Here is a 12,803-nt window from a genome sequence, read left to right as displayed (position 1 = left end):
AACATGGTAGCAGCAATAATAAGCTGTAAAAAGAAATACATTACATCCCCACATTATGCAAGACAAAATGTCATGGAGAAGCTTTCTTTTAAACCTGTTGCTGCCAAAGGCCTCAGTGTCACACTGCAGGACACAATTATCATTCTCTCACAATTATCATTCCTTAATTAATACTCACTGTAGTTAATCACCACTTTGCAAACACGGCACGTCACACTGTTAAAACTAGTTCCTTAAGAACACTTTTTTCAAAAAAGTGGAGTGTATTTCTAGAGACTTTGAGTTACTGAAACTATTTGAATGGGATCCTTTTTGTCTGAATTATCCTCACAAACTTTCTTCTTTCTACCATAATAACAAACATTAGGCAAAAGGCATGAATTATCTCACAGCTCCAAAGTGATCAAGGTACTTAAAGGTACTTTGGAAAGATAGCTAGGGTTTTACTTCATCAGAAGGTGATAATTTCCTTTTAGCTGAATATGTGTATTTATTGTTGCTTCTAATCTTATGAAAAAGAAGAAAGGTGCCAGTGTAATAAACCTGAACTCATGCTCAAAATGCAGAAATTAGTTCTACCCACACATTTCAGCACTGTATGTGACTGCACATTTAATAGTCAGCATCTGGTCTGGGAGCATGTAAACGAATTGGCCAYAAAGAATCAGTTGCAGTAGACGTGATCATCAGCAAGTAGTTTAAAAGAGTCCCAAGGCCTGTCCACTCGCTAATAACTAACGTGTTCACTTTGTCCTCTTGAAGAATACAAGACTTTCACAAACTAAACAACGAAGCTACCTCTTTAAACATTTGTATGCCTTTTCAAAGACAAAACTGAAGTTACTGCTGAAACAAAAATAGTACACCTTACAATTGTAGTATATCAAATACATCCCCCAAAATGTCAGAGTTCTCAATTCTGCTTCTTTATGCTATTTTTTTCTTAGAAGGGGTCTTTGGGTCCAGCTACATCTCATTTAATTTTAATGGCCTCTGTGAGGCATCTTGCATTTTCCATGGAAAGACAGGTGACTCACATCTTAGGTAGTCTGAAATGCCCTGCAGAGGTGCCACTCTTCCCGTTGACTTTAAAAGTAATACATGGTAACTGTTCTCCTAGTTAAGGCACAGGTTAGGTTCCTAATGTTAGGTAAGATCAAGCAAGCCTTTAATGCTTGTGAAAGATGAAAGTATGGCATCCCCTGTGGACTGATGCTCTCCATTTATCTGTAGAGCACATATAACCACAGCAGTACACAATTTCCCTCACTTTGTTCCATCAGTATCTCAACCCCAAGCAGGAAAGAACACCTCTCTTGCACAGACCAGAGACCTAATGATGACTATATGCCCACTCAGGTCCTCCAGTAAAGGGGCCTAACCCTTCAATGAAGAATTTAACTGCTGCACTGAGCTTTGTGAGGAACACCTATCTTGTGGGAATTCACAAACAGTGGGAAGTCTACTTAAGTCTCCTTCTCCTTTCAGTGCTTGATGCTGTTGTCGAGGCTGCCCAGGATGGTGAGACCTTCTGTAAAACAGACYAGAGATTGGGCAGAACTAACTCATTTCATGTCACTGCACAACCTGTGCTGAACTGAAACCAATGATAGGAGGTGGCAGCACTTTCTCCTTTCTATTCCTCTGAGCCCTCCTGATTACCTGCACTTTTTTGCTTTGACTTTGTTATCACTAGCTGTTTGCTCCCATGATTAAATCATCATTTGACACAAACAGTCCATCACAATCTCTCCTACAGAGAGATGATGAGCCACACAAGCCATAGATAAAAACCCATAAAGTTATTTACATCTTTCAAAGGGACCAGCTTCCTTGTTGTCTGATATGAAGGAGTGAGAGTAGCTGGGTAATTGTAGTCAACACCATCATGTTTGTAATCAGATTTATAGGCTATCTGAAACACAGGGAGAACAAAAAATAAAAATAAACAAACATTCTTTTTTTAAGCTGTCATTTGTTTGAATAATTATCAGTCAAGAGGAAAGGAGAAACAATAATATTAATAGTAAATGCAGGAAACAAAGCAAGTTCAATGTCATCAGTGACAAAGAAAATGAAATTATTTGCATAGTTTAGCCACTAATTGATTCTTTTTCAGCTCCTCAATTAATCCAATGCCAACAGTGGGAGCATTAACTTAACTTCCACCTATGACACATCTCTTTTATCTTCCTGCTTAGTTCTCAAGCTTCTTACAGATTTGTAAATAATGTACTTGAAGGAATGGTATGTAACGAAATAGCTTCTTGACTAACCCAGTAAATTAAATTGGAATCCAGAAATCTTCATTAAAGACTGTTTCTCCAGCAAAGGTCTGACCCTCGCAGGGAGGGGGACCCAGGCAACCTCAGCTCCTGCTGATGTCAAAGAGAACTGAAGGAGCTCAGTGTGTTGCCAGATCACTGAATTTGCTTATTTTAGCTTCTTCCACATGGTGAGGCATAAATCAGGACAAAAGGGTTTCCAGAGTTTCCCCACTTTTCAACACATCCATCCTTCAGATAACCAATACAATTTGATCTTCATTTTTCTATCAATTTAATTCTGGTAAGATTTAAAGACAAAAAAGCAACACGTATACAAGTACAATTGAAAAAGACTTACATTGCTTGCCAAACTGCCAACTTTTATGGCATGTAACATCCGCTTATCCATGCCAATACCTTCATAATGACCTTTCATCTGGTTCTGGTATGTTTCTTTGTATTTGAGCTATGCACAAAAGCGAAAATACTCTGAGAAAATATATTTCATTTTTCTATGTGTTTTTATGTGTTTCATTAGTGAGACAAATTATTACAGCTGTGATTTACTAGTGTTGCACTACTACAGAAACTCACATGAGTCCACAACAACCTTGGTACTCTAAAAACGAAACCTAAAAACCCTCTGCAAGTTCTCTATCTTAAAAGACATCATTTATGTATTCCCCAAATCACCTGGATGCCACATAAAGGGGATACTCTACATTCTAATGCTGAATATTTTTTCATCAGAGATAAGCATTAGAATAAAGTTACAGGAAAGCACTATTTGTACATTAACAGATGAACAGATAACCATTAACCAAAACTGTGTTATTTTGGTGCAGCCTTCACCAAGCCCAGAGGAAGACATTTCGAGTCCAAAACAACACAGATTAACCACCCTACCATTTCATCTGTATCACAAAAGATTCACTCCTTCTGGATTTCAAGCAAAGGAAGCAAGCAGTATAATGTAAAATTATCAGTATCTTGAGATACAATTACTCTCATTGTTGATTATTAGTTTTATACACTAAATGTGCTCCTCTCCAACATTAACTCTGTTGAAGTATCTTCTGTCTATCTTTCCATTGAAGAAATGGACATACACAATGAAATAAGCAATAGATTATGAGAAATAACAGTAACAACTGGCAGCTATTTGTTTGGATTAGCAATCCATTATAAGTAACCTCTCTTCCATATATTACTTTGAATTCTTTTCATAATCCTAGATAAAAAGAGCCCTAATCGTCAACCAGGACCTACTGGGGTAGGTGCTATACAGACACAGATAAAAATCAGTTATAATCAAATTGCCAGTGCAGGCTTATCTGGAGCACACACATATACGAGCTGTGATTCCAGCAGCTACCAAGCTAAGCTTTCAGCAAGCCACACACGAGGTATGGAGAACTTACATCGCTGGTGTATTTTGAGATCTTGCTCACATTCTTGAATTGCGGAGTCTCACAGTAGTTAATGCTGTGGCCTTTGTTGTTTCCCAGATCCTTCTTATACTCTACCTGAGCAACAAAAAGCTTAAGGGTAAGATATGGTAAAACCTTAACTTACTCTAGCCAGTGCCTACATGCATTATTTATTAGCTAGGCTCACTGTTCAGAGACTTTGATATGTGACTTTTATCAGATGGCATATGATGAAAATGAAGATTGATTTCATACACTCAGTTCTACCCTTGACAAGAACAGGTGATATATCTTCTAGACACTTTGGTATCTAAAATTCCAAAGGATACCAGTGACATCAGGCTGCTTGATTTCTGAATCTCCTACACATGGCACCTTGAAGGACCACATTTTTTAGAAACTGAAGTTTGTCAGTCTTCTGTAAATACAGAGACACAGAGATCCATATTACCCTGGAGACAGAGACCCACGTTTCAAATCTGTCTCTACCACCACCACAGCAGAGTTGTAAATGGCAAGAAATATGATTCTCAACTGTTAGAGTAGGCAGGGGCATCTTTAGTGAAAGGACATATTTATTTCTGTAGCCATTAAAAATAACAAAACTTTGCAGTATACTTAAACATCTAATTTTAAAGAAAACAATATGGCAAAATGTTCTTCAGCTATATAAATAAAAAGAGAACAAGGGCCCACTAAATAACAAGAACAGCAACAAGTTTATAGGCAGGAAAAAATGCAAACAGTCCCATTCATTTGGACCTCAAAGTACATGGGACTGTGCCAGGCGGAAAAGCATTAACAAAACCAGAGATCTGTGAAGGAATTTTAAAGGTGGGTGTGGACCAGGCTAAAGGAAAAAGAGCAATGGGTAATTTTGAACGGGAAGGATACAACAGGAGGAAGTTTACTAGCAGAATTCCTCAGAATAAAATTAAAGACAGATCCGGTTTATTATTTTCATTAACTATTCTTGCACTGAAATAGGAATGCGGTGATGAAATCTGGGAGGCACTGTCAGTTCAAAGGAATGTTGGAGGTCATATTAAAAGGTTTTGGAGACTAGAGTAACAGAAATGGGACTAAATTCAGCAGCGTAGAAGTTATTATACTTAAGGACTAGTCACAAAAATTTCAGCTGTAAGAGCCCATCATCTGGAAAGGCTGAGAAAGAGAAAAGTGTTCATAAGTAGGCTGACCACAGAATGATGGCAAGATGCCAAAGTAACGCAGCCATGGAAAAGGCAAACGCAGTCCAAGGCAGCAGCAAGAAAAAACTTTGGAGCAGCGACTGGGAAGTGCGCATGCTATGTACCAGGTTCCAGCAAGACCTCATCAGGAACCTATGTACTCTTACAGTCATTCCTGTTTAAAGAACATGCACTCAGCCTGTAACAGCTGCAGTGAAGGACTGTGAGAGGAGATTATAAGAATTTGGCTTGCTTAGTCTGGGAAAATAAAGGCAGAGAGAAGAAAATGACATCTGCTTATAAATCTCTCAGAAGGATAATCACCATGCAGAGAGAAGAACTTTTTAAACTAAAGGATAATGTTTGCACAAAACACAATGCTAATGAGATGGACAGGAATAAATGTAGCCTAGAAATGAGAAGAGGAGGATTATATGATATTGTGCTGAAATAGCAGGAGCCAGGAATCCCTGGCCCACGAGGCCCCTTCCAGTTCTACTTCTGTTTTTTTTTTTTTTATTATTGAAGATTTTAGACTTGAACATCTCAAGAGCATAAGTTTTTAGACTGTCATGGGGAAGCTCCTGAAACTCACATTTATTAATAGCTATATAGCTGATATGACACTATAAATAAATTAACAAGTCAGAATCTATTGAGAATTCCCTAGCAATCTTYTGTTACACCAAGTAGAGGAAGACTGCATTATCAGTAAGCCAGAGTCTTTTACAGAATAGAAGACAAAAGAAACCTGCATTAACACAGTTATACAAATTTTGGATGTATTGGTATTATTTTTAATTAACATTAGAACCTTCTTTGAAACACTGCAATATACATTCCCAAGTCATCCTAAAGCATTTATGTTTCTAACCTCATAGTGCATTAAGGGCACAGTACAGAGCTTTCTTAGATTTCTCCATGCGGCCAGAATTAGAAGTGCTTTCCTGGTGTAATTTGCCATACTTCCACTGAGAGATCACTGGAAGTGCCAGATCACAGTATCTGAAGAACAGTTCTTGCATCTTTCTCCCCAGTTACTGGGCTGCGCACAGATCAGTTTTGATAGTGACTGGACAGTAAGAATGACAGTTCTGTATATTTGTAGCCCTCACCAATCACACACAAATGTTAGTAGGGGCCATCTCACCCCAGTGCATAGATCAGTTTAACTCCTTACCTCACTGACAAGCTTGTTAACACTCTGGGCTTGTTTAAGGACTAAGTTGTCTTGGGCTGTTAGGGAGTGAAAGTGAGCTGCACCCTTCATCTTGGAAAGATCTTTCTTGTATTTTATCTAAAAAAAAAAGTAGGAAAAAATATAAAATAGACACATATCTTTTCAACATTGCTGCTTATACTGGCTTTATGAGTCAGGATAAGACTTTTCCTATTCTTGTTTTCATAAGCAAACAGAACTTGCTAAGCTGAAAAATCACAAGTTGTTACTTCCTAAAATAAACCACACAGAAAAATCACAGGCCCACATCCCTGGCCAAGCTACTTCACTTCAACATTTTTTTTTAATCAGTTTTATGTGGATTGAACAGCATTGGCTGTTGTTTGTAGCTTGAACAGATAACTAGGAGATTCTTGGCTAGTGACTGGCTGGAGCTTGTGTGCTCTTCCATTACTGAAGTTAATTGTCAGTACTTTAATTTTAGCCTTCTAGCCAGAGAATTACAGATAGTGACCAAGCTCTCTGTGAACCTTCCTTTCATAGGAACCAGCTTTTTTAGTAAGCAACGTCATTCTGCACTTCTAAAGTTTTAAAGACAATTATATTTTTCCTTCTAAATAAACAGATATTGAGATGAGGAATCTGTTAGTTTAATTTAGACATCTGGTCACTGACTTAAATTGGGCTAGGACAGGTGAAGATAGATAATACTTATAAAGGCCTTTTGCCAAACTCTCTGCAACAAATAATATGTCAATATTTCTTACATACAAGGAGATGCTTAGGCTCTTTGTGTCACATTGTTATATATTTAGCTTTAAAAATCAGATTCATAATGTAAAAAATAACAAATGATTTGAAATGTGCTGAAGTGTTAATTTGTTTTTATTTTCCAAGTCTGCACACTGCTTCCCACACTTTAAAGAAATGAAGTGGCTTGATGAGTACTCTAGTTTGCTAATGTTACTGGCATGCACCATTCCTCCTTCCCACTCCAAATATTACAAATTCATATCGAAAATGCTGACCTTTAGCATTTTGAAAACCTATAAAATTGGCATCTTTAACTGTGAAGGTTAAATATTTCACATTTAAACAGGGAATCATTGGACTTGTCATCAAAATAGTGATCAGTCACAGGAGGTCTCAGGCTTTTTATATTCTCTCAGTCATAAATTTAAGTAATAGAATATGGTGGATCCTTTTCAGTCTAGTTTACTGCTGGCATCTCATCCAGGCTGGTACAAACTGGAAGACTCAACCATTTGTTAGCTCTTTAGAAAACAGACTGAAGCCATCAGCTCAAATAGCCCCAAAGGGCTATTGATGTCCCTACTACAGAAGCTGTCACTTCCAGGAACCTTCACAGCAGCAACAACAGAAGGGTATTGACCAGCAGACTGGCTCATTCTTGTCACTACTAGAAATGGTCTCCTCTAGCAGGGCTGAGGCTCTTTGATCAGTGAGCTGCATGCAAGAGTCACACATCACCACCCTTCTATGCCAAATTCTTTAGCTCACCACCCAAAACTAAAAATCACTAGAGTAGAAATAAGCTCGGTCTTGTGAAGTGACAATGTCATACTCTATGGTTTCTTTTCCTCCCTATGACTTGCTTTGTGCTAAAGGCAGGATACATCAAAATATCAAAACCAGTTCAGCTCATTCATCCTCCACTTGCTCACTACTGGGAATAACACAATAGTCCACAGGGTGATTAAGGCAGTTGAAGGTTGCATTAATAATACAGGTGCAGATTTGCCAGGAGGGTTAACCTAACAGCAGGGATCCCCATTAGTTGCTGCATCCCTCTCCTCCCTCATGCAAGCTGGAGCCGTGTCCCCTTATATTAATGGATATTATTAATCCCCGAGTCATACAGGTCCCAGAAATGCAGGGAAATGTCACTGTTGTTTACTTCCCAAGTGTAATTTTAGCATTCTGCTCCTAGGCACTGCTCTGACAAACTGCTGTTTTTAATTGTTTATGAATTGTATTGATTCAGGTTTCATACTTACATCACTTGCCAATTCATTTGCTTTCTTGGCATTTTGATAAGCTGGAGTGATCATAGCAGGAAAGCTTCCTTTCCCTCTGCGTTCTTCATACTCATCCATATAATCCTGAAGAAAATGCAGGGTGTTTACTTACCACACATGAGCAGGTGGGCCATAAGTGATTTCACAAAACCCTTGTTAGTAGGAAAATTTCATTACTTCATTTTCTTTATGAAAAAAGAGAATAAAATGACCAATCATAAGAATAAAATCACCCATTAAATTAGCTGTGTCTGTAAAGTTACTTGTGTTGCATTGCTAGAGAAATTGAGGTAGCAGTTAGCTGTGGTCCAGACAGTATTCAAGTATACAATGATATACATCCTCCTAATCTCACCCTGATTCCTACAGCCAAAGAAGTGGTACCTGCTTACACCTGTCTACAATATATGTTGGCTAGGAAAACTGAAACAGTTTATAATGGTTGGGTAGTCAGGAGATTTGCTTAACCTTTGTAAGTTTAGCTTACGGTCAGCCTCCCTCTGTGACTTGATAGAAGACCCTTGAACACTGTTATTCCTCACATCATAATTGGCCAGAAAATAATATTTCTCTAGTTTAATGATGCACTTTGAAGATGGATTCATTAACAAAGCAGGAATACCTAGTTATTACAGTGGTAAGTTCCTTAGGAAGTAGACCAAGTCCATTTTCTTGATTTAAAAAAATTGTTCTGGAATTAATACTCTTAAATCTATCTATAAGCAAGTTTATGGGTAAATGTTTGCCAATTTGAAAAGCCTTCTGCTAATTTATTAATGAAATACTGGAAGCTTTTTCTTTTAGAATGATCGTGTACAATGGCCATCACAAAACTTTTCAGGGCAAAATCTGGGGAGAATATGATAAGTATACAAGCAAGTAAGGTATAGTATAATCTTTCTCTGTAATATTTTAGAAAGCCTTTGTAGTAAAGGGCCAGTTTCAGTGAAAAGAGAATGTACAGCATGCCAAGAATGAATTTAAGAGTATAGCACACATAGTAAAAACTATAAATTTTTAGGATATCTCTCTTGGGACTTCTCAATACAAAACAATGTACTGTAGGTCATGCTGTGTAACATCAATGCCACATGATAAGATGGGTCATATCATAAGCCTGTCAACAATATAACATCAATTATAGTTACTGTGTCTAAATGATGCTATAAATAGGTACAGAAAATAAAAAATATCCCTGAATAATCAGTTGAGTTAATCTTTCAAAGGCCATTCACGAGCCAGAATTCTTCAGACTAACTCGTCATTTTCTTTTTCTCATAACTTCCTCAAATACATTTTAATATCATTACTCATATTGCTCAAATTCCAAAACAGTATTTTTAAAGTTCCAGATAATTAACTTTAGCCACTCCTAATATTTTTAAACACAAACAAAACAGGTGTTTACCAAATAGGAATTTACAGCAACATTCCTTAAATTGGTTCATGTTATATATGTCAGAATGAGGTAGGCTCATGATCTTGACAAACAGAATTCTAATCTGTTTACCCATGTTAAGTCACACTTCACTCAGAAAGATCCATTAATTTCAGTGTCTGTATGTTATATGAATAAAAATATCAAAATCCAATCTATAAAGATCAAAAATCAAGCTAAATTTGAAGTCTGTGACTGAAGTTTCAAAGATATTTTCAAAGAAAAAAAAATTAATTCTAAAGATATAAGCATTCTGATGCTTGAAAATGCAATTAGTACTTTTTCAAACTCATTCTATTTGCTTATTCTTAATAAAACTTGTGGAAGTTCAAATACAGAAACTAACTGAAAGCTTGCTATGTATTCTAAACTAACATGCTTCAATGGTGGTTTGTTTCCCACACTTCTATAACATTAAAAAAAGATGTAGGTCCAGACAGAAACAGTGAAGAAATTTAAAACTCCCAAATGTCTTAGGACAATATATTCATTTTCCTTCATTTCTCCAAAGGCTATGTGTCTCATGAGGAGCTAGAATGAAAAACCTAAGAAGACTAACCAGATTGTTTTGTTTATACAACAATACTATTTGTCCTTTCAAATTCCCTTTAGCTGTATTCCTGGAATCAGCATAACTTCATTGGAACAGAACTTTGGATGCTTTTTGGCATACCACAAAAATAATTGTATTCCCTGAAAAATGAAATAAAAGCAAAAAGAATGCCATAGACCAAAACAGATAGGAAGCTTATTTGGTTATACAACTGCAGAAATACAACCTGTCAGGCTTAAAATACCACTTCTGCAGAAGAGCTGAAATCTAAGAGATTTTGTATGAATTTCAGTGCCACTTGTACATATTTAGAGCTGCAAAGCTTCTAAGATTTCTAGAAATATTGGCAGGGAGAAGATGCTTAACTACCATTTTTCTATCATTTTAAGCTCCTTTCACATTTTCTCCCAATTGAATTTACATTTTATTTCTCACGGAACAGGAAGGTCTCCACAAGTAAATACATTTTAGTGTGATGCATAACACCACCACAACAGAAGTGTACACATTTCCATAGATAAAACTTGCTGAGATAAAGTTTATCCATTAGAGTGACCCTACCATAAGGATCGTTTAATGACAGCGCACAGACATTGCAGTCTTATCTTGTAAGTACCAATGCCAAATGCATCACATATTCATAGTATGGTGCTGTGGCACATGAGCTAAAGCCTTGAGCAATTGGCCAYAGTAATGATCATCATTAGCATGGATGTCTCGCAGGTGCTGCATACCTGGCCATACCAATCTACATTTTCTCTTGTGAAAGTAGCATCTGTTCCAGCTGTATGGCTGGCTTTTCCCTTGATCTCTTTCTCATATCTTTGATGATACTTCACCTAAGAGGAAGAAAAGAAAATGGAAAGAATCATCCAGATGAGTTTATTCTGTTACACAGACGTTGCATAATAAATAGTAATAAATAAAATGCACATGTTGATAATAAAAGATTGTCAAAATTCCCATTGCCACCAAACTACAGAAGCCAAATAGGCCACTTCAAGATACAAAGAAAAAGAGTGGTGTACTTTTTAACAGTGCACTAAGAACATGGGATTTGCCATTTCAATCCAAACTGTTAGTTCTGTACACTCAGTACCCCCTGCTTGTCAGTGGCTAATCCCTGGTGCTCCAGCAGGTTAAAAAAATATAACTGATGGTAATGTAAATTCACAGATAGCACAGAACACTCCTTCCTGCCTGATCTGCCAGAGGTCAGCTGCGTTCCATTAATAAAGGGGCTTGTTCCTGAAAGACACCGATCTCTCCAGTGAACAACGGAATTTTGGCAATCAACTTTCAAGTTTACACCAATATTTACACTACTTCTGCTGAAGACAAAATAATGCCTAGAACTCAAGGCTGCCCTTTAATCACCATGTGTTTGCCGACACAAACAAAGGGTCTTCCACAGATCAAAGGCAAACAAAAACATTGAAATGTTTTAGACTCGGATGCTTTTGCCTTCAAAATTTCAGGCACTTTTGCCTTCAGAATTGTAGATCTCCTCTGATTTTCCTTGATGACTCTTAATAATGTTTTAAGCTGACTTCCACCAAGCTAGCACAATATCTTATCTTCTCCAATGAAAAGAGCTTTCCTTTCACTCGCCAGTGACAAAATGGAATTAATTGTACATTTTGAAACAATATTGGTGTCCTTTGACAATGCTTTTTAAAGAATACAGGGRTGTTGTGGAAAAGAAAGTCAATAAAGATCAGTGTAACACAGAGTGAAACAAAAACCTGTCACAGTAAAGAGAGTAAAATAAGTGTGGAATAGAAAGAAATATTTTAAACATCTATAACTATATGTGTATATATATAAACACACACACACCTGACATATACATATACACACACACACATATACATACATATATATAAAAATGCATATTCAAGAAGCTAGTTTCTTTGGTTCATGAAAGCCTCTCTAAAATACTAACACACAGCTCAGTCCTGCAACAGCACTAATGAAGGAAAGGAGGAATGAACTGTAAGGACCCACTGGGAGCATGGAAAGGCATGGCAAAGTACAGCTCTGCAAACTCAGCCTTCCCCTGGTATCAGGTCACCTAGGAATATTGTGGCTGCTGTGTAAGTTAGAGCTGTTCTCCAGCACCTCTAACTCACACTGGGTTGGAGAAAATGAAATCAAAGACCTCAAGTTGTCTCCTCATGGTCCTCCTTCTTGGTAGTATGCAACAGGAGGTTGGGTAAATGGGAAGCTTTTGCCCACAAAAATCCATCGTGTTTGATTCTCAAATAAAATGCCTAATTTTTTCCTTGTGCATAAAACCCAACTTTGTCCCAGAAAAAAGAAAATTGCTTAAAAAAATCTTTGGATGAAGTGCACTGCTAGCATAATTCCACAATGATCATGGAATTTTTGCCAGTAAACATAAATTTAATCTAAAATCTGTGTGACAATTTTTTCTTTATTTCCAAAAAAGAGACTTTGTTTTGGACACTTACATCACTAGCTAATTCGTTAGCTCTCTTGGCTATTTGATAAGCTGGAGTGATCATAGCAGGAAAGCTGCCTTTCCCTTTCCGCTGTTCAAAGTCTTCTGTGTATTTCAACTAGAAAAAAAAATCAAAACAGTTCAGGAGCAACTAGATCACAGAGACTTATCTTGATTATCACACATWATCAGTTTTTAAAGTTGCAAAGTCAGGCATTCAATAGCTAGGAACTTCCGGAAGG

General features: G+C 37.1%; 1 protein-coding gene across 2 annotated transcripts in view; it reads right to left on the bottom strand.

The window, feature by feature from the left end:
• The window catches only part of NRAP (nebulin related anchoring protein), a 54,153-nt gene that overhangs the window by 34,093 nt on the left and 7,257 nt on the right, over nucleotides 1–12,803 (bottom strand). For both annotated transcript variants that reach the window (XM_026069719.1, XM_026069720.1), the window contains exons 8-14: nucleotides 12,572–12,679; nucleotides 10,832–10,936; nucleotides 8,086–8,190; nucleotides 6,068–6,184; nucleotides 3,689–3,793; nucleotides 2,626–2,733; nucleotides 1,811–1,915 (exon numbers count right to left, since the gene is read on the bottom strand). In XM_026069719.1, the coding sequence (XP_025925504.1) occupies nucleotides 1,811–1,915; nucleotides 2,626–2,733; nucleotides 3,689–3,793; nucleotides 6,068–6,184; nucleotides 8,086–8,190; nucleotides 10,832–10,936; nucleotides 12,572–12,679 (753 nt within the window). The remainder of the gene's footprint in view (nucleotides 1–1,810; nucleotides 1,916–2,625; nucleotides 2,734–3,688; nucleotides 3,794–6,067; nucleotides 6,185–8,085; nucleotides 8,191–10,831; nucleotides 10,937–12,571; nucleotides 12,680–12,803) is intronic.

The sequence above is a fragment of the Apteryx rowi genome, unplaced genomic scaffold, assembly GCF_003343035.1.
Source record: "Apteryx rowi isolate R43461 unplaced genomic scaffold, aptRow1 scaffold_3, whole genome shotgun sequence".
Lineage (NCBI taxonomy): Eukaryota > Metazoa > Chordata > Aves > Apterygiformes > Apterygidae > Apteryx > Apteryx rowi.
Note: the sequence above shows the minus strand (reverse complement) of the source record. Positions and strands in the feature narration are given on the sequence as shown.